The sequence below is a fragment of the Acipenser ruthenus genome, chromosome 9 (genome assembly GCF_902713425.1).
Source record: "Acipenser ruthenus chromosome 9, fAciRut3.2 maternal haplotype, whole genome shotgun sequence".
Taxonomy (NCBI): domain Eukaryota; kingdom Metazoa; phylum Chordata; class Actinopteri; order Acipenseriformes; family Acipenseridae; genus Acipenser; species Acipenser ruthenus.
Genome location: NC_081197.1, coordinates 14,936,359 through 14,959,016, shown reverse-complemented (window position 1 = coordinate 14,959,016; position 22,658 = coordinate 14,936,359). Strand labels below are relative to the sequence as shown.

The 22,658-nt window shown below is 40.4% G+C and overlaps 2 protein-coding genes across 3 annotated transcripts; both read right to left on the bottom strand.

Moving 5' to 3' along the window:
* Positions 1-4,734: 4,734 nt before the first annotated feature.
* Positions 4,735-9,093, bottom strand: LOC117406243 (zona pellucida sperm-binding protein 4-like). The gene is made up of 14 exons (XM_034923252.2): positions 8,782-9,093; positions 8,574-8,695; positions 8,281-8,476; positions 8,082-8,203; positions 7,898-7,997; positions 7,578-7,700; positions 7,261-7,433; positions 6,946-7,043; positions 6,652-6,779; positions 6,198-6,378; positions 5,634-5,778; positions 5,416-5,491; positions 5,104-5,238; positions 4,735-4,888 (listed from the first exon to the last, which is right to left on the bottom strand). Exons 1-14 carry the CDS (start codon positions 8,828-8,830, stop codon positions 4,761-4,763), a joined length of 1,776 nt encoding a protein of 591 aa, XP_034779143.2. The 5' UTR covers positions 8,831-9,093; the 3' UTR covers positions 4,735-4,760.
* On the bottom strand, positions 8,976-17,598 carry LOC131737979 (uncharacterized). 2 transcript variants are annotated; one of them, XM_059030487.1, is made up of 9 exons: positions 17,321-17,598; positions 16,559-16,689; positions 16,339-16,457; positions 15,841-15,994; positions 15,326-15,450; positions 14,874-15,063; positions 14,448-14,572; positions 10,757-10,972; positions 8,976-10,124 (listed from the first exon to the last, which is right to left on the bottom strand). In XM_059030487.1, exons 1-9 carry the CDS (start codon positions 17,530-17,532, stop codon positions 8,976-8,978), a joined length of 2,421 nt encoding a protein of 806 aa, XP_058886470.1. In that variant the 5' UTR covers positions 17,533-17,598. The 2 variants fall into 2 exon arrangements, with proteins under 2 accessions (XP_058886470.1, XP_058886469.1); XM_059030486.1 differs by having other exon boundaries at positions 16,559-17,403.
* Positions 17,599-22,658: the final 5,060 nt, after the last annotated feature.

Below are 22,658 nucleotides of genomic sequence, written 5' to 3'. Positions count from 1 at the left end.
GTCTGGAACCAACTCCCCAGTAATGTTGTTGAAGCTGACACCCTGGGATCCTACAAGAAGCTGCTTGATGAGATTCTGGGATCAATAAGCTACTAACAACCAAACGAGCAAGATGGGCCAAATGGCCTCCTCTCATTTGTAAACTTTCTTATGTTCAGATATACAGTGCCTTGCATAAGTATTAACCTCCCTTGGACTTTTCCACATTTTGTAGTGTTACAACCTGGAATTAAAATGGATTGAATTAGGATTTTGTGTCACTGATCTACACAAAAGAGTCCATAATGTCCAAGTGAGGACAATTATTTACAAATAAAAAACTGAAAAGTCTTGATTGCATAAGTATTCACCTCCTTTGCTGTGTCACCCCTAAATAAGCTCTGGTGCAACCAATTGCCTTCAGAAGCCACATAATTAGTTGAATGGAGTCCACCTGTGTGCAATTAAAGTGTCACATGATCTCAGATTAAATACACCTGTTTCTGGAAGGCCCCAGTGTTTGTTAGAGAGCATATCTAAACAAACAGCATCATGAAGACCAAGGAGCTATCAAAACAAGGCCAGGATAAAGTTCTGGAGAAGCACCAATCAGGGTTGGGTTATAAAAAAATATCCCAAACTTTGAACATCCCCCGGAGCACCGTTAAATCCATTATTAAAAAATGGAAATAATATGGCACAACCGTGACTCTGCCTAGAGAAGGCCGTCCATCAAAACTCAGTGACAAGGTAAGGAGGGCATTAGTCAGAGAAGCAACCAAGAGGCCAATGGTAACTCTGAAGGAGCTGGAGAGATCCACAGCTAAGATGGGAGAAACCATCCATGGGACAACTATAACCCGGACGCTCCACAAAGCTGGGCTCTTTGGAAGAGTGGCGAGAAGAAAGCCATTGCTGGAAAAAACCCATATCAAATCCCGTTTGGATTTTGCCAAAAGGCATGTGGGAGACACAGCAAACATGTGGAAAAAGGTTCTCTGGTCTGATGAGACCAAAATTGAACTTTTTGGCCTTAGCGCAAAACGCTATGTGTGGCGCAAAGCCAACACTGCTCATCACCCTGAGAACACCATCCCCACAGTGAAGCATGTGGTGGCAGTATCATGTTATGGGGATTCATCGGCAGGGACTGGGAAACTGGTCACGATTGAGGGCGAATGGAGCCAAATACAGGGACATTCTAGAGGAAAACCTGTTTCAGTCTGCAAGAGACCTGGGACTGGGGCGGGGGTTCACCTTCCAGCAGGACAATGACCCTAAACACACAGCCAAAGCTACACTGGAGTGGTTTAAAAACAAGAACCTGAATGTCTTAGAATGGCCCAGTCAAAGCCCAGACCTCAATCCGATTGAGAATCTGTGGCAAGACTTGAAAATTGCTGTTCACCAACGGTCCCCATCCAACTTGACAGAGCTTGAGCAATTTTGCCAAGAAGAATGGGCAAAAATTGCAGGATCCAGATGTGCAAAGCTGGTAGAGACTTACCCAAAAAGACTCACAGCTGTAATTGCTGGCAAAGGTGCTTCTACCAAGTATTGACTCAGGGGGGTGAATACTTATGCAACCAACAAATGTCCTTTTTTGTGTTTAATTAACTTTTGTGTCACAATAAAATGGAACCTGATTGCAACTGCAGCTTAAAACAGCTACAACCAGAACATTCCTGAAAAAAAGTGAGCATTAAAGTGATACAGTACTTGCATGACAAAAGGGCCTTCCTGACAGAGGCAGTCTGGTCGGATTTAATGAAGGATGAAAGTTTTCCTTCGTCTGCAACTGTTTCATGAACAATTAGCTGTTGCTTCCTCAGTATGGAGTGAACTCTAAAAATAAAAGCGTGTTGGCATTTTCAAGACACTAATTATTCTTGAATAAAGATCTCAGATGAAACAGATGGGTGGGTGAACACAATAAGTGCTGAGAAGACAGCCTCATCCCACCCAGTCTTCTGATCTACAATTCACTTTTTCATTTTGGAACCTGCAGAAAATCTGCGGTTTCTTTTAAAGACCAGGCTCGCTGTACCACCAAACAAAAGAATGCTCCCAGTGTACTGTAAATAATTCACGCATGAGAAATTAATGTTAAGGATTCATCAATTCCAGTACATCTTGTGTACAGAAGTCACCCTGTGCATAGAACATATGGCACAACTCTTGTTTAATACTATTATGAGTACAATCTTTGTTTTTTGTGATTTAAAATAAGCTAATAAGTTGTGTGCAGGGAGGTTCCTCTTCTAAAATAAATAATTTGAACAGAACTCGTGTGTACCCACCCACCCCCCCCCCCCACTTTTGGCAAGTTGCCAGACGAGGGGTAAGTGACGAGTTTTATTTGAACTTCAGCCCAACCCTTTACGCTGTAGGGGACAAGGATCCTAAAATGGTAGTATTGCTGTAAAGAACCTTAAGGACCAGTCTTCCAAATTTTGTGAAAAACTTTTGGTTTGAAGTCCCGCCCCTACTTGTCATTAACCCTTTCTGAAATTTGAGTTTGTGGTATTTCTATCAAGTGGGGGGGCTACCAAAAAAAATATCACCCAAATATATTTTTGAATAGATGTTGAGATCTGCAAGAATCAAACAAAACATTTTGGTATCTGCAGATTTTGGATTTTTGAAGTTGCATTTGAGCATTGCTTATGGCCATTTTGGTGAGGCTAAAGTACCATAGTCCTAACCGAGCAGCTGTTATTCTTCAACATCGCATTGTCTGGGGTTAGATCTAGAGAAAAGTGACAGGGTGTGCTTCCAGTGGCACTAGCGACAAATTTGAAACTAGCAAAACTTCACTTGGACCACCAGAGATATTAGTTAAGTGATAGTCAGCGTTGCAATAAAATGGTAAGAACTGACCTATGGATAGGGGGTGGTGCATACAACCCCAATGATTAATCTTGTAATTGCATCAAATGTTAGAACGTTCTGATCTTAAGCATTTTAGTAAGATAAAAGTATGGAGCCAGTTTCCAGAAATAACAGTATCCAAATTTAATATTCAAAATAGTGCTCTATAAAGGCCCTAATGTCACAGTTCACTTCCAAATGAATTTACAAAAGCAACCAAAGATCAGATTAACTTTTACATTACCATAGCTTTAATCATTTGCTTTGTTTTTTTAGAAAGCACTGTGTAACTGCACAATAATAAAGACTGACTGATTTGCCATGCAAGAAAAAATAAACTGTTAAACAAGTACATTGTAACACTGAAAAGATGGGCATTGCATCAGAAAACTGGTGACAGAAATCACACGACAGGCAAGTGCACCAAGTCGTTTCATAAAGGATTGATTTAATTCTGAATACAAGGGCGGTAAACCGCGACTGACGTATCTGGGTAAAGGATAGCTGAGTGCCGACCATTTCTTTCCCGACTTGACAGATGCAGTTTAACCTGCATAAATAATAAATTCAAGTTTTAATCAATTCTGAGAACAATGACTCCCATCACTGTGGACTTAGCTTTCAAGCAGTCTGCCATCACAATCATATGTTGTTGGGAAAAGGTTCTCTCAATTGCCAGAATGACTATTTAAAGCAGTTGTGTTTGAAACTTTAGCATTAAACAGTTTCCATTTCCAATCACTTTTTATGAACTACTGCAATATTTGTATACATGTACAAGACTAAAGGAGTACATAATTGATTTATATGGAAGACTTTGTAAACATTGAATCCAATATGAACATATTTTTCGCTCAGGACACCCGTCATCAGGTTCAGTTATCTGGAAGGTAACAACTCCTGCATTGCCTATTATAGTTAAAGCATGCACGTACAGAGCTGATCCGAGTCACACACATTAGCGCTAGCCAATAGGACCAGACATGGAACACTCGAATACGTATCAGAATGCAAGCATTAAACAAAAGACAGAAAATGGGCTAAAGAGAGCTACAAAGCTTTTACCATTTCAAAATAAACAGGATTTAAGAGATTCATTATAAAAGGAGGAGCTGCAGAGCAGTCGACATGGATACTTCAGTCTACACCAAATTCCGCCGATGGCTACATTTTTTGGAAACGCAGGCCTCGGCAGACAGACCAGTAGTTCGTAGTTGAAATCTCATCTACTGCAGATGAATGTAGTACCACTACCAGTAAGTGAACCGGTGCACGTTGTAGACAATCCTGCAACTCCGGCAGTCTGCTTCAGGTCACTACTCAAGCGCCACTGTGCAGGCGCTAAACTGGTACAGTTCAACAGCCACAACTTCTGTTCTTTACAGTCTTCAGCAGCACAGCGCCCGTCTCAACATTCCTGTCATTGAGTGCAAGTTTATTAACCCGACACCACACCAGTGTCAAGATGAGCTTTGCCCCTTTCTACACCATCTGGTGTCACACCGTGGAGTGTACTACATGTGTATGCCACCATCTTGTTTTGACAAACTTTTACTAGAATAACTTTGTTAACTTAAAGACACAGGTATATGAAGTAGCCAGAAAGTGTCAGGTCATTGTTCCTTTTGACAAATTCACCAACACCCAAAACAGACCTGAGAAACCCCACACTCCAGTTGAAGGTGCCCATATACAGATGATTTCACCATATGACACTGCTGAATTGCATAGCAAGCCAAAGTTTCTGGTATTCCAGCAAGTACATGAACTGTACAAAAGCAGTTTACAATTAATGAATGGCCCCTCAGGAAGTGAATAGTGAAGTTTCTCCAATTCTACTCGATTGTCAATGGGCCCCGCCCCCGTGAATAACACAAGACAGAATTTCAAACAAGTTATGTTTATTCAAGTTAGACTGCTTCTCCAGGATCTGACAATTTCCAGACAACCCATTTCTTGAGGAAGAGTATTACAACAGATACCGGGACCAGCAAACCAAGCAGCCCCAGGAGACCATGGAAGTGCGTCCATTGCTTCTCTGCAAGAGGAAGAAAAAGATAGATTTGGTGGCAAGCAAGACATTTGGGTGCTCAAATGAGGCGTCAGGCACTTTACCCAGACCTAGATACCAGTCAATTTGGAGTTGCTTTTGAACTTTGGCCCAAGCCAAAAACAAGATAATCTCCATCTTTAAGGGAACGATACGTGAAAGGATTAGTACTGCTTTAACACACCATCTCAGAAATCACTTACCCGTTTGTTCATGTGGCACATTCTCATCCAAAATGAAGGTTCCTTCACCATGAGCAGCTCGCTTGACTACATTCCCAGGACAAGGCTTTCCTGCACAGCGCCCTCCCACACCAAGATCTACTGGAACAGGCATATCTGTGGAAGGAGTCATCTGGAATAACTAAAACAGCATTTTATCAAGTGGTATAACTATTGTCCAAATTAGTTAACCAGGGGAGCAGAATTTAAATACTTCAGGGAAAGTCTCTGAAATGCATACGATGGAAGACTTCATGCTGCAACAATGAAGGCTTGACCTAAAATGGAACATACCTCTCCCATCAAAGCATCCTTCATTACAAACACTGCGTTTTGGGGAACACACTTCAGTTGAACACATAAAATAGATCTAAATAGTAAAAAAAATAATAAAAAAGTTAGATAGAGCAACTGTAGATCTGCAAGTCTAAAATATACTATTTGTGACTCAGCATTTGGAGGCAAGCTTGAGTATAAAATTAGACCAAAAAAAAAAAACCAAAGATACTCACATCCTCATCCAAATGCTGCTTGGTCTTGTAGTCCAGGAACTGGAAGCTTTGTATTTCAAAGCGTCGAGTGTGCTTGGATACAGGCATGTTATCGTATTCGACATGGAGGCCAGCAGCACTGCTGTAATCCAGGATGTTTGGACAACTGTGGGGTAGGTATTTCAGAATGGAGGAGTCAGACACTTGCCAACTGGGAGGATTTAAGTTAAATGACAGCCATATTATAACTTTGATTATCTGCGACAACCTAAAAAGCTGGCATTTGTCACAGCAACTTGCAAAAAAAAGATTTCCATCTTTTAATCTCTGGTTAAATGGGCCATTCACTTAAGATGTTGCTAAAATTACAATCCTACATGAACATCTCAAATACAAAACGTTATGGTGTAGCTGGTGAGTGGGTAAGTGTCTGAAGGGTTGAGTTCAGAAGGAAAGAGAAAAAAGGTCAGCAATTTGGTTACTGGTCATAATCTGGCAGATGCTGTTGGACAAAGCCCTAGAAATGTTGCTTTGTCACAATGGAGAAAATCAGGATTAACACCATCAATGATGCAGGATACTCACCCTTCATAGAGGATCACCCAGGCAGCTTGAGAGGACTGGGGATAGGCGATGCAGTAGTGGACCAGCAGAACTACATTGGGGTCAGGAGGGTTCATAAGCTGCACTTCCAGATACACCTTGCTTCCAAGTAAGAAGCTCAGGGGCAGATGGGACAGTGGGTGGAAAGTTGTGTAGCTGGCATCTGTAAGAGAGATAAGTGCGGTAGAATAACCAGGACTCCAGGTATTGCATGTACTTCAGTGTCAACACAACCCATTGAAAGAAAAAGAGACACCACAGCCAGATCCACATCTGGCAGTCATGGGACTGATGCTCAACATAGGCCTAGTTCCACAAGATTAAATGGGAGACGTTATACCAAAAGACATTACCATTGTCACATCATGTATACCATAACCTTTTCTCAACATTTATAAAATAAAATGCAAGAGCAGCAAGAATTTAGTTCAATTACCTGTGGCAATCCTTAACCTAACCCCAAGTGAGCCAAAAGCCAAGGTGGCTGATGGAGGCGGTGGGTTCACCACCAAGTAACCAGTGCTGGCCAAACTTCCTTTAGAATAGCGACATTCCACCTGGAGGCTGCAGTGCAGAGAGGAGACAGTAAAGACAAAAAATCAGTTTAGTTGACCATTAGCACAGAGTTCCCCATTTCAGTGCAACCAGCAATGTATGCTGCAAAATAAGGTTCCTTTTCAGCAAGAGGGTTAGCTGGCTGCCTGTTCCCAGCCACTGTAAAAGATATTACCGGTAAGAGCTGTCTCTGGTAATTTCTCCATACACCTGCCCGGTCCCTCGAACCATGCCATGAACTTCAGCAAGATAGATTGTAGTCTCTGCCACCATCTGCACAAGAAAGCGTGGAGGTGAGAACAATGTAGCCGATTAATTATTGCAATCAAATGGGTCAGCCCAAAACCACTGGTATTCCATCAGATTATCACACCACCCCTTAAACATCTGGCTATAAAATATGGACTGCAATGCCCCAAAGTCCTAATACTACGTTTGTAGTAACAAAAGCAGTGTCAAAATTGCAATACCCATAGGAGAATTAACTTACAAAGACATGTGTCCCACAGCCAGTCACTGGGAATTTGAAGATAGCAAAGTCTGGAGTACAGATTACAGGGGCACAGGATTGGTTTCCTGAAATTACTAGACTACCAGGATCTATTTCAGGCTTGGTTGAGGTGCGGTAAACTGCAAATACAAAATGCCCATCTGCTGTGCATGCTGAAAAAGTAGAAGCAGAGAAAAGGCTATATTAAATACAAAAAACATGCAATAGTGAAACTTGTAGGAAATCTGTTTAGTTGAAGGACCATTGTCCTGCTCATTAGATGAGCAGTGCTATATCAAAGTAAAACCAAGCCATACCATCCAAAGGATAGTAACACTGGGAAGTTGTTGCATCCACACAACATCCATTGGCCACACACAGTTGTGGATCAGCATTAGGTGGACCACAAGCAACCTGCTGACTTCTTGGTATCTTGCAACCTGCAAAACATTAAACTTAAAAGGTTTGTTGTATAGGGGAGACCCTGTAGTTTAGGTTGTGATATCTCTGGTAGGTAAATCCTCAATTTACAAGGAGGCACATATTGTAGTCAAGTCAATGCAAAATGGTGCAGCAACAGCATAGCACTCCTGCATTAGGAATGGCTTAAAGAACTGTCCCGGGAATAAAAACTTACCCTCACGTGGTACTAGACCAGGAACAGGACACTTGGCATGTATATCTCCATGCTGCCCAGTAAGAGTGGTGTAAAGGACTCTCAGGATATAGAAGTTGTTCTACAAACAGAAATGGATCATTGACAGGATTTTGATCACTTGTAATACAAATGGGTATGAAATCTGCAATTGCCCTCAGCTTACCAGTATCTTGACATTACAGGCATTGTAGGGGGCAGTCAAGATGTTCTTGTCGTTCCCTCTCACCAAACTGTAGCCACAAGTCTTGGGAGCACTGGCAACAGCTACCAAGTTATTGGATTCATCTACAACAAATGCCACATTTTAGGAGCATGTTTCCCCATTTCAAGCATCCAAATGACCAAGTAACAATCTCACTCACCCATTAATTGGATATCTTCTAGAAGTCCCCCAGGAAGCTCCACTGTCATGCAAGTATCACTGCAGATGACAGACACCCCAAAGGGAGGGAGTGGCGATATTGTTGGTTCTCCAGCACTAGTGGGACATTTCATCAGCACATACCCTTTTTCTCCACCAGTTGTCAGATACCATAGCTTCAAAACATAGTTTTTATTCTACAACAAAGAAAACATTATTATAGTATACCCAATGGATTGTCATGCTTTTAATTCGCATCACACAAGATGCTGGATATCTGATCAAAAGGATTACCAGTATCCTGACATCACAGGCTGTGTAGGGCGTTATGAAGAAGTTCCTTCCGATTCCCTGAGACAAGGTGTAGTTGCAGTACTCAGGAGCATCAATGACAGCTACCCACTGGTTGGATTTATCTACAAAGAAAGAGGGAAGGTTGCAATAAGGACCCCTAGGTGTCAGACATTATGCCTCTCCAATATCTACCAAAAGTTTAGCTCACCTAGAAACAGGACACGTTTTAGAGGTTCCTTAGGCAGCTCCAACACCATACTAGAAGCTCTGCAGACAACAGATGTAGGGGCCTTTGTTACCTCCGCAGCACTGGTTTCAGTCTTCTCAGTTGGCTTCCTAGTGAGGGTTCTAGGAGTCCTGGTTGCATCCCCAGAGCCTCTTCTCGTCGTCCTGGTTGCATCCTCAGAACCCCTGCGCGTCGTCCTGGTTGCATCCCCAGAGCCCCTTCGTGTTGTTCTGGTTGCATCCCCAGAGCCTCTTCGTGTTGTCCAGGTTGCATCCCCAGAGCCTCTTCTCGTCATCCTGGTTGCATCCCCAGAGCCCCTTCGTGTTGTCCTGGTTGCATCCCCAGAGCCCCTTCGTGTTGTCCTGGTTGCATCCCCAGAACCTCTTCTCGTCGTCCTGGTTGCATCCCCAGAGCCCCTTCGTGTTGTCCTGGTTGCATCCCCAGAGCCCCTTCGTGTTGTCCTGGTTGCATTCCCAGGAGTGTGTGTCGTCCTGGTTGCATCCCCAGAGCCTCTTCTCGTCGTTCTGGTTGCATCCCCAGAGCCTCTTCTCGTCGTCCTGGTTGCATCCCCAGAGCCCCTGCGCGTCGTCCTGGTTGCATCCCCAGAGCCTCTTCTCGTCGTCCTGGTTGCATCCCCAGAGCTCCTGCGTGTCGTCCTGGTTGCATCCCCAGAACCTCTTCTCGTCGTCCTGGTTGCATCCCCAGAGCCCCTGCGCGTCGTCCTGGTTGTATCCCCAGAGCCCCTTAGTGTCGTCCTGGTTGCATCCCCAGAGCCCCTTCGTGTTGTCCTGGTTGCATCCCCAGGAGCGCGTGTCGTCTTGGTTGCATCCCCAGAGCCTCTTCTCGTCGTCCTGGTTGCATCCCCAGAGCCTCTGTGCGTCGTCCTGGTTGTATCCCCAGAGCCCCTTCGTGTCGTCCTGGTTGCATCCCCAGAGCCCCTTCGTGTCGTCCTGGTTGCATCCCCAGAGCCCCTTCATGTTGTCCTGGTTGCATCCCCAGGAGCGCGTGTCGTCTTGGTTGCATCCCCAGAGCCTCTTCTCGTCGTCCTGGTTGCATCCCCAGAGCCCCTGCGCGTCGTCTTGGTTGCATCCCCAGAGCCCCTGCGCGTCGTCCTGGTTGCATCCCCGCAGAGACAACGCATGGTCTTGGGTTTCATCCCCAGCATTTCTTCTAGCTCTCCTGTTTGATTCCCCAGCACTGGTTCTGGTAGTCTTTGTTAGCTTCGTATTAGTGGTTGTAAGGGCTATTGTTGGACATCTCATGTGCACATACCCTCGTTTACCAGCAGTGGTTGTGTAGAGCAAGGTCAAGATGTAATTTCCATCCTGAAAAAAAATAAAAAAAAATAAAAAAATGCACTTCCCATCCTCATGTAGCGTATATTCAAGACAGTTTTTAGTCTAGAGCAAGGAGAGGAACACTTGGCATACACCAACCAAGTCACAGAGTCAAGCAAACAGGAACTAGCATAATTAGGCAGAATTTAGAAGGCCCGATATTGCAGGTTACACCACCAGAATCAATCTGATGCATTGTACCAAACTGTGAATCATAACTATGACGTCAAAATCACCCAGCATTGATTATTCTTTCATTGGCATTACAGCAGATCTGGATGCTTAAATAAAATCTAAAAGACAAGTTGACCATTAAAAAGCCTCCATAATCTTAATGCCTTTCTTTATTAAATATGCACAGAACATGGAACCCAATATTATGGGCCCTACTTATTTATATCTAATTTCCCAGATCAATTGGGGTTAGTCATTACCAGTATCCACACATGACAGGCCTTGTAGGAGGTTATGAAGAGGTTTCTTCCTCTTTCCTTCATCAGTGTGTGGTTGCAGTTCTTTGGGACATCCTTGACAGCTACCCATAGCCCATTAGAGAGTCATCTACAAAGTAGACAAGTTTCCATGAGATTACCATAAGGCACTTGGTTTTAAATACATACATAAAATAAATCCTCACTCCTTATCTTCACTTGCTGCAGAGGTCCCTCAGGCAGCTCCACCATCATGCTGGAAGCTCCACAGACAGGAGTTGGAGGAATGGGTTTTGTAGAGGGAGGGGGTTTTGTTGGTTCTCCACTGGTAGGGCATTCTATCTGCACTGATGCAAAGTCTCCAGAATAAGTTGTATAGATAATGGCCAGGACATAGTTTCCATTCTAGATGTACAAGGGGAGAAGGATGAGACAGCAGCAAAAGTATTAAAAAGCATTCATTAGACAATTGCAACTTTCTAAACTAAAATTTGACGTTCATACAAGAACATGCAAAGGAGGAGAGGCTATTTGGCCCATCTAAGCTTATGCATCAGTGAACCAACCAAACACTTGGCTACCACTATAAAATTATATTCAAATATTAGAAGAAAAAAATTAAGGAAATGTAGTTATTTGCATATTCATTATTGCTTGTACTGAAGTACTTTGCTGGAAGTATGCAGCAATGTCGCTACAACTGTTTAAATAACATACCTGTAATTTCTCTTTTCATGGTGAGCATCCAGACAACTTTACACTTCAAGAACTTTAAAAGTAGGTTTCAAAGCGCTTCTCAGAATGGTAGCTTGATGTTGGTCACAAGAGCCCACTGATGCGCATCACAACAAAAAACGTCAGCTCGGCATGCGCCTGCTATGCGACTTACATCCTGTAAGCAGCATGTTCAAGTATGTAGATTACAATAAAGGGCTTTTCACACCAAGAGTGCTGCGTCAAAAGCGTCAGCGGAACATTCATCCAGTGTATGCTCCAGGACTCAGACAGAGGGTCAATGTGGCCCCCTATCAATTAAGGGGACATTTCTCTTCAGTGAAGGGATCAATATAATTGACTCAGAACCAACTACCATTTCTTATTTTTGTTTGTTGCCAGAGTTTACTGACCTTTTGTTTCTGAACAACAACAAAAAAATAATAATGTAAAGCTGTAGATACAACCAAGGTGTATCCACAATACTCACTAACGTTTGGGGAAATATTGGGAAATGTGTCAGTCATGCCGAGTATACACGAGGCTATTCATTGTACCAAATCACATTAGAGCCGAGGGTAAAAGTAGACCGCGTACCCCCATCTGAGACGGTCATAATAAAATGAAACCATAAAAACAAACAGTCTGTACAATAACATAATACAACAAAACGCACAAGCCTTGGAGTGTGTGATGGATACAATCATAAAAGCTACAGTAACGGGAAAAATCTATTTACTTTTGGATAAAAATAGTCCCTCAAACAGGTTTCTAGTTGTTGGAATCATTTTATTATAATTATCAATTAATTAAAATCAACGAAGCCTCAGTGCTAGCCTCAATCACAAGTGACATAGGACTATTCCGTGATGATACCAAATGGCAAATCATGTATTTTTATTGATAATAGAATTACAATAAAGAAGGGGGCAACGAAAAGTTAACTATTCACGCATCTCTACAGCGGACCTCATTACGAAAACAGATTGGCGTTTTTAAACTCTTGGTGACAAACGTACAGTGCTGGTGCGAATTAAAAAAAAAAAAAAAAAAAACCGCTTATCAGTGTGATGGATGCCCATTTGTTACCACCCAGATCACTGATGGCAGGGAAATTGGAGAGAGCTCAGTCGCAAGACATTTTTTGCGTTTTTAATCTGACGGTATTTCATCTTGATAGCCCTTTGCTAGTAATGTACTAGTATTGAGCCAACAATCCGTATTTCACTGCATTGAAAGCTAAAAACTTACTCACACCAGACGGAACAGCTTGTCAAATTAGACCGCATGGCAATACTTCGGTTCCTGATTGGCCATACATTCTGTATTTTTACAATGAACCAATAGTACTTTAACACAAACACTAAATCGGATCACTGAAAAATAAATATCGATTTGCAGGCACGAACGCACACAGGAAATAAAACGAGTTAAAGACTGGGCTTTTAGGTTTTTTTGTTTTTATATATGTACTTTTGTATCCCAAAGACAGACTGCAGTAACCGCCCAACTGTTTATATGACATTTAAAACAGGGCTTATTTAACGTATCTATTTGAATATGTAAATTAGTCATGTGTGCATTGAACGCACTGTCAAAGCACATCAGTCTGGTGTTCGCGATTAAACGTTGATTACATGACATAAGTTTTAGATTGGCAAGTGGTACTAAATATTTTGGACAGTTTTCAAAACAATTTGCGTTTTTTTTTTTTATAACACACTTTGTTGTGCATATGATAAACGCGTATATCTGCTTCAGGTACTGTATTATTTTTTTCAAGGTTAAACGATGGCCCGTGTTACACATAATAGAAATAAAAATGTCAAATATACAATATGTATATCGTTGGTTTTGTGGATTTACTATATTTTAATACCGCAAATGATATGGTTTTGAATAATGCTACTTACCAAAACCATGACGGGACATGAACTGTATTACATAATTAACTATTCCGATTCCAGTGGTGTTCTCAATGCAAGATGTATTTATTTATATACAGTGCTGTATACATATATATATTTGTATCATGTCGTTATAGGCCTACTACTGGCGAAATGGCCAAGAGACGGTTGGTGCTTAACACCTACTGAATTATTTTGGCCCTGAATTTAAAAACAAAACAAAAAAAAAACCCACAGCCAAGTTTCAGATATTTTATAACGTTACCGTAGGCTATTTAAAATAAACGATGCGGTTTTCGTTTCACAAATCTACTGCACTTTGTCTATAAACTGTACTGCAGTATTCAGAAGTACACATTTCTCCCATTCACTTGCTAGGTCACTCCATATGTCCAAACATCAGAGAGATATTTTGTCTAGCAAACAGTTAAGTTTACAGCGGATGAATTTCACAGTATTCAAGCACAAATATAATAGTCTACATTTAAACAGTCGCTGCCGAATAGATTACTTTTATTCTTCCAGAAGTAATGGTCGGATGTAACTGGGATACGAGGTTATATTTGCGCCGGGCCATGTTGTTAACAAGCCAGTTGTCGCCCACGCTTTACTGTAACCAGGGAGGGCGTGAGCGCAGTCTACTGGACTGGAGAAAAGCACGGGGGTTTAAATTATGAAAACGCAAGTGAAAACAAACAAGTAAAAAAAACAAATAAATAAAGATTAGCATGCCAGACATGTCATGGTAATGCACAATGCATTAATGTACTGCTTATTGGACTAATTAGGCCAAAGTGTAATGACAATTAAGTCGCACACTTTTTGCCGTGCATTTTTGGAACGATCACAATCATGCGTCATTTGCGCGTGACACGTCATGGATGCACTATAGTAGCGCAATTAACTTGCATGTAAACACCGCCAATGTCTCGAATTTAAGTGCTGATTGATATTTGTTTTCTGACTGGTTCATGTAAACTGGTCTGAATCAGTGCTCTTTTCTAAAGGACTAAAATTCAAAAGTTGCGATTAAAATAAATTAAAAAAAAATCCACCCGAATTAAGGCCCCCCTCTCCCCCTCTGCCCCTGAACTGCTTGGGGTCCTAAGCAATTGCTTAGTATGCTTATGCCTAGAACTGCCACGGATTACAGGTATGTTATTTAAACAGTTGTAGCAACACGTGGGATGTAGAATGCTATATTTTTCAGAACACCCTTACTTACTCTTTAAGGGGGGGGAATGATTTAATATTCTTACCACAAATGCAATTTGACAGCTTTGGAAGGAAGCAATCAAGATGATGTGTCCAGTCTTCATTTGAAAGAGTTGATAATTGCAGTTCTTGGCAACACTATCCACAGGTATTGTCTTGCCAGACCCATCTGCAGAAAAGCAATTACATGAAAAGTTCATGGCACAGGAAGTTTTTATAACACACATTATACAAGACAAGGACTGCTGGAGGATTACGGTTTTGGAAATAATACATGCGACTACTAGAAATTCTAATGGTTACAGAATTCAGAAATGATGCATTACTCCAGTTATAGCCAATAAGCCAAGCACTGTATGCAATAGAAGATGCGAATGGTTTACAACGTCACTTTCCACAGGTCTAGATTGGTAAGGAGGGAGGGGTGACATTATCAGAATTACCATCACAGGAACATAGATGCTACTCACCTCTCACTTTGACTGCGTTAAGACTTCCCTTAGGCAATTTGATCATCATGCCAGACTTGGCACAAAACACTGATGGCAAGGACTCTTCAGTTGGGACTGTAACATTAATTCCTGTCCTACAAGACATGAGTGCCTGTCCTAGCTTCCCTGGAGCCATTTGATAGTAGATGTTATAGAAATAACGATCCATCTAGGAGGAGGGGAAAACAAAACAGAAACACTGGCGTTGTTCTGGAGTTTTAAAATCTTCACATTATCCTGTTCCTACGGGTAGGAAGGCTATTCTAGTTGCAATATTTAAAGAATGAAAATAAACCCATTTTATATTTCACCATCATTTTGTATGGGCACACAGGTGAAATACTGTATTGGTCCATTCTTCCTAGGTTACAATGCAGGCTGTATACAGAGCATAATGTTTCCTATACTGGTGGAAAGCAGGATACACGTACCGATCTCCTCACGTGACATCCATTGTAGGAAGTAGTGAAAGTGATCCTTCCCTCTGAATCACGCAACAGTTGATATTTGCATTTAACAGCAACTTCGTAAATGGATACCCATTTGTTGAATTTATCTACAATTGGAAGAAATTTAGTGAGATCTCCTGATCTTCCTCTATTGCACAGCTTTTTCAATGGGTACACCCACTCACATTAACAGTGTAAGGAAACAGACTAGAATAAATCTTGTGTTCAATTACTCAGAATTGCTACCAAGCATTTGCAAAAAAAAAAAATTTACTTCATCTTGCCCACAGAACTCATGATTGACCACAACACAATACTTGTACTTTTGGACAGGGGTGCTATAGACCTTATGTTCAAGACCATGTACTGCTTGAAAGTAGCCTACATGTACCAGTTTCAAATACAAGTAAGGAGTTGTAACAAGCTATATTGTAAAGCAAATACACCCATACATTCCAAAGTAAGATGTCATTTTAGTGCAGGCAGAAACAACTCACTTTTTACACGAAGTGCTTCTACTGGTCCTGCTGGGAGTGTGATGGTCATGCTACTCTTACCACAGATTGTAATAGGTCTATCAGGTGTGGGAACTGGACAGGACATATGCACATAGTTGTTTCTCCACATCAGGGTCAACACATATTGCCCACCCTGCAAGCAAAGGTAAAACGTCAAGTTGAATGGGAATGTTCTAGCCAACATCTGTATGATTGCATCTTTCAACCACAGCACAGATAGTTTCAATAAAGACCAATGGAGTTTAAAGTAGATGCTCTGTAGTTAGACTATAGTATTAGTTCTAATATAAAACACAATTACCCCAAAAGAGATTAACATTTAAGAAATTGAATTAGTTTACAATGAATTTATTTACAATGTTTAACAGCAGTGCACTGGCATTTACTTCCTCACTTTCATTTATACTGTACAAAGGCCAACAAGTTCATGTGTTAAGGCATAGTATCACCAGACTAAGTTATGAATCTAAATCTTACCCGTGCTTTCACATTGCAACCTTTGAAGGCAGTTGTAAAGATGACAACTCCTTTTTTCTCCAACAACTTGTACCTGCATCTCCGAGCAATCTTGCTTACTTCAACAAGTATAATGGCGACTGGGGTGAGGGGGGGTAAGGGTGAAGAAAGTAGTTAATGAGACTTGATGACCATGCCTCTTCCAAAATTAAACAGATACCAGGTGAAGCAGAACCCTTACCTCGCACTTTGAGGTCTGTCAACCTTCCACCAGACAATTTGATGGTCATGTCTGTGACACCGCATGTAGTTGCCGAAACCAGGGTGGTCAGCCCTCCTTCACTTGTTGATTTATCTGCCGGTGCCACTGTACTATGGTGTGAAAGGATTCCTGAGTTCTTAATAGGTAGATTGAAGACACCGTAGGGTCCTATAGAGGCATCATAGATGCTACTTGGCAACATGTGACCTCCAGAGAGATTAGGAAAGTTGCGTGCACTGGTAATCTTGAAAGCTGGAGAAAGAGCTTCATACAACTCCTGATTTATATCAGTAAGCACAGAGCGGTCAAAAGAAGCATGCATGCCAGGAAGGTCACCATTAACTACATCTCCAGGAGGCAAAGAATCATTACCTTCCTTTTCAAGATCTAAAAACAAGGCAAAATCATAGCCTAGGGTTTCAGAGTAGGTACCAGATGTATAGTTGTCAGAGTCAGACTCTTCATTGCCAAGTTCACCTATACCCATTTCTGTCACAAGTGTATTGGACACATTCTCTTTAGGTGAAGTAACAATCAGTATATGCAAGGACTTCTGGGAAGTCAACATCAGGGTCATTACTCAAATCAGTAAAGAGTGCATGTTCCACATCGCCTTCAGATTCTGAAGCCATAGGGTATTCGTCAGCAACAAATGGGACAACATTCTTGGTCAGATCAGAATTGAAATCATCACTATTTGGACTGAAAAATATAGGCTGTTCAAGTGCATCCTCATCATACCTATAATGCTGGCTGAAATCAAGAAGCCCATAGTCTGCAGCATCAGATTCAGTCTCAGCAAACATATGATCAAAAGACTGCCACCGTTGATCCGCAGAATTTGCAGCTGCTTGGTCCTGCAGAACATCATAAGCTAAAGCATGCGCTTGTGTGAGCTTCAAGACCCAGGCCAATAAGAAGAAAGGCAGCATAGCCTGCCCTCTCCGTAACATCGATAGTATAACAAAATACAACTACAACAAAAAAAAAAAAAACAAGCCATATGTCTGTGGTTTAGAGGCGCGGGTATTTAAACTGTGAGGCTTCAAGCGTTTTAGTTGAAGTTGTATTTAGCAAGCCAATCGTCGCCGTTGAATTATCAGCATTCTCAGATCATTAGTAAATCACTGCTAGAATGATTTCTGCACGAGGAAAAATCACCTGGTTTGATTTTCAAACAATTGCATTATGTTTATTCTGAGAAACGTGTGTAAATGCGACCTAAACTGAGAATAAAAACATAGCATTGCATTAGAAATAAGAATGAACGTAATGAAAGAAACAATAAAAATGAAGTACCTATGATTCCTGTAAACGGCAATGAATGAATGAATGCACTTGCATAACATAACAAGTAAACTAAATTTAGTATTTGTGTATTTATTCACATTCTTAAAAAAAAATTATAAGACAGAAAAAAATAAGCTTCACATGGAAATTAAGAATAATACGGTTCCGTAGTGTCACATTTTGTTCCATGTCAGATTTGACCACACCGTGCAAACTGCAGCATCATTGTTCGCAGCGCTATTACAAAACACACACACACACACACACACACACACACACACACACACACACACACACACACACACACACACACACACACACACACACACACACACACCATGTATGTAAAGTGCTTTGTGATATTATTATTATTATTATTATTATTATTATTATTATTATTATTATTTAAAAGAAAGATATGCAGCGCCACATTTGTATTTAGCAGTTGGAATAGTACACATTGCTATATGATTTATATCTTAATTAACTTGTTGAACAACACGCTGCTTAATTAATTTTGCAACACAGCTAAACATTATGGTATTATTATATAGGAAAACGAACATTATCCATGTATAAAGGAACAACTGAAAGCTTTAGGGAGGAAAAAAAAATCTTCCAAGCGTTTTAAAATATTTTAAAAATATTATCACCACAAGCTTGCGAATGTAACACCTGACCAACGTCACTTTATTTAGGCACTTTTTGTTAGCGTGACCATATGTCCCTGAATAAACTTACTATTAATTTCTCGCATTTGGTCTAATGTATTGTAAATGCGTTAGAAAGAAACTTCCATGTTTCTATCATTAAATTACATCCGATCGCTTTCTTGATTCATCACTGACATTCATAGTAACCAATCAGGTTTTAAGTTTAGTTGACGATCCAACCTCCGTTTAAAAAATAAAAAAACAAAAAATGTACCGTGAGTTGATTGACAGAAATTCCTACCACTCCGTTCCTTTGTATAACACTATGTAACACAATTTTTGTTCCTGGGTAGTAAGTGTTATTTCCTAATTGCTTATGCCTCAAAAGTATAGAAAACGGCTATTATTCCCCACAAACTTTGCTTTTGTGACCAGGACAGTGATATTTTGAAATTTACCTATTTCCAATGAGAAAACGGGCAAATTTGTGTCTTTTCATTCACATAAAGTCAGAAAAAAACAACATATGAATCCAAATTAACATGTATTTATACTAAAGTAATACAAAAATGACAACAAAAGATTTAGAAGTGAGTAGTTTTTCGAGATTTACGATTATACTGTAAATCACTTTCACGAATCAGCCCCCAAATGTAGTCTCCCATCATGTTCTCGTTATACTGTCCTTGGTAGCGGCGTTCAAAGTCCAGTATATCCTGGTGGAAGCGCTCGCCTTGCTCCTCCGAGTACGCTCCCATGTTCTCCTTGAATTTATCAAGATGAGCATCAAGGATATGGACTTTGAGGGACATCCTACAGCCCATTGTGCCGTAGTTTTTCACCAGAGTCTCAACCAGCTCCACATAGTTTTCGGCCTTGTGATTGCCCAGGAAGCCCCGAACCACTGCGACAAAGCTGTTCCAAGCCGCTTTCTCCTTACTAGTGAGCTTCTTGGGGAATTCATTGCACTCCAGGATCTTCTTTATCTGTGGTCCGACGAAGACACCGGCTTTGACCTTTGCCTCAGACAGCTTAGGGAAGAAGTCTTGAAGGTACTTGAAGGCTGCCGACTCCTTATCTAGAGCTCTGACAAATTGTTTCATAAGGCCCAATTTGATGTGCAGTGGTGGCATCAGCACCTTCCGGGGGTCCCAGCCGTACTCATCATACTTCAAGGCGTCCAGCAAGGTCTTGATGCTGTTGTAATCCTCTTTGAGGTGCACCGAGTGAGCCAGGGGAAGAGACGGGTACTTGTTACCATTATGGAGCAGCACGGCTTTGAGGCTCCTGGATGAACTGTCAATGAAGGACAGTATAACGAGAACATGATGGGAGACTACATTTGGGGGCTGATTCGTGAAAGTGATTTACAGTATAATCGTAAATCTTGAAAAACTACTCACTTCTAAATCTCTTGTAGTCATTTTTGTATTACTTTAGTATAAATACATGTTAATTTGGATTCATATGTTGTTTTTTTCTGACTTTATGTGAACGAAAAGACACAAATTCGCCCGTTTTCTCATTGGAAATAGGTAAATTTCAAAATATCACTGTCCTGGTCACAAAAGCAAAGTTTGTGGGGAATAATAGCCATTTTCTATACTTTTGAGGCATAAGCAATTAGGAAATAACACTTACTACCCAGGAACAAAAATTGTGTTACATAGTGTTATACACCATTAAATCAATCATTTTCACCTGTACTTTGTTTTCTGTGTGTTCTTGGAATTACTGTATCCGCACTGCACCTGCTATACACCTGCTACCACTTTACAACACACTGGTACTGCTGCCGACAGTGCCAAGCCACTGAATACCCAGTGCCAAGAGACTTGCGCGAGTGTGTGCTGGCAATGTGAATTAAATACACTACCTTTACAGTAAAAACAAATACATAAAATGTGTTTATGTGGATGTTATCTCGTAATTAAACCTCATGCATATGTATGCGCGTGTGTATGTATCAATCAATACATAATACCCCTAACTCTGATATTATTGAAAACCGTGAACCAAATTTGAAAAGATTGTAACTCGTATCCTATAGCATAAAACAAGGCAGGCAGAAAGTTTATTAATGAAGATGCACCCTCAAAATGAGACTGAGACAGCTGTGAGGTGGAGAAAGGGGAGCTGGTGGTAGAATGAAGCAAGATGACAGTGTAAACTAAACTATCACCTGCCACTTTTACCAGCTTACACTGCTTATTCAGGAAATAAAAAATAAAATAAAAAGTTTTACCTACCTACCTACCCTATTTTCTTTCCCAGCGTAAGGATAAGCAGCTCCTTATCAATGTCTGAAATCGGCAATTTAGTGTAACATACTGTATGTGTGTATATATACAGTAAATGCAAACTTGCCATTTATAATTAGCAAATGCATTATATACGTAAAAATATTATACTGGACATGAATACAGGGACATTTATTTATTTTCCCCAAGATGTTTGGGTTGTAGATACCAGTAATATATTTACAGACATTCTTGTGGTGCAAAACAGACAAATTTAGTTGTTCATCATATCCCATGAAAAATGTAATAAAATAAAATATTTCGAGATGCCAACATGCCTAGCATACATCCTATACAGTTGAAAAATAATGCAAAATAGATTGTCTTCTTACCCCTTAGGCGTGATCTATCTGTACAATACCCAGTTTGTCCCCCTGACTAATATCCTAACTGCTTAATAGAGAATGAATATGAAGATTAATAGATGTTATTATTTTTTGTTTGTGTATTTATGTTGTTCAAACAGTACATTTCAGAACATCATGGCTTCAAGGTCATCCTACATCAATTTCTTATAAATAGCCATACATTTGGTAACAAATGCTTCCAAGTGATAAATAGCTTTGTTGCCCAGCTGCAAACAATGCTCATAATATGCTGCCATCTGTGCAACTTCAGCTTTCAGCTGTCCATCGCAGTTGCTCAAAAGGCCTGAAACAAGAGAGAAGAAACGTTATATTTCTGGGACCATTGCTAGTAGAAAAGTATATCAAAAGACCACAGTCATCAATAAATGGTATTCTTCATCAGATAGAAACATGCAGTAGACTCCACCATTGAGGCCATCTCACCATGAGGACCTCCTCTGGGCCTCTTTATTACCACCAGTCAGTTTTATGGTTTTTAAGTATTGTACGTTTGTTTTCTTTAAAAACTAAATAATAATGCATAGCTTATTTTCCCTGATATTTGTACAGTTGTATTTGCATTCACTGTCTCCATGGAAAAATAAAAATAAGTCTCACCTTTTTCTCACACTATTTTGGTAGTACCTTTCGGGTAGTGTGGGTTCCCATGTACTGTAGTTTTCTTTAAGCCAGAGAAATTCCATTCCAAATGCAAATAACCTAATTAATATTAAAATACAGGAGGGTATATCTAAATGTTTCTATCTGAGTTCCTATTTGGCCTTACATAACTACAGATATCATGCAGCTTTCTGAAACTAGGTTTTCAGTTTGTGTTGAAGCAAATGTAATAAAAAAAGTACTGAAAACAAAGCAAAACTCCAGACATAGTGTTACACACACAAAAAGCATTGCGTACTATCCTTTTATTTGTTAAACATTTTTTTGACTGCATATATTGTAAACGTATTATACAATGAATGATTGAAATCACATCATATTATGAATAAATGTTAAATCCATCATTTAAAATATGTGTCCATTTTTTTTTTTATTCCTAAATAAAATTAATCACTGTTTTTTTTATTTCTACATGAAACAAAAAAGAATGAAATCATGTCAACTTTTTTTGCAACAGCAGCCTGAGAAACCACAGGAGGAGGTATGACACAGGCCCGATTTTTGGGATGGAACCGCATAACAGTCTCGTGTTTTGCTTGGTCCTTGTCTATCGGAGGAATATGACATCAACGCAAGTGGGAAAGTATTTCTAGAATAGATTGACCACACGTCCCGGTGTCCCGACATCTTCTCCCAAAACCTAAAAGCCCTGGTTTCAAGATAGCACTCCTTACGTTAATTAGGTAAACACTCTTCAATCGAATTAAAATATGGTTTAGAATAATATTTTTCATATAGGTCACTATACTAAATTAAAGTATGCTAGACATGAAAGCTAAAAATAGAAATACGTATTGTTTTAGCGAGT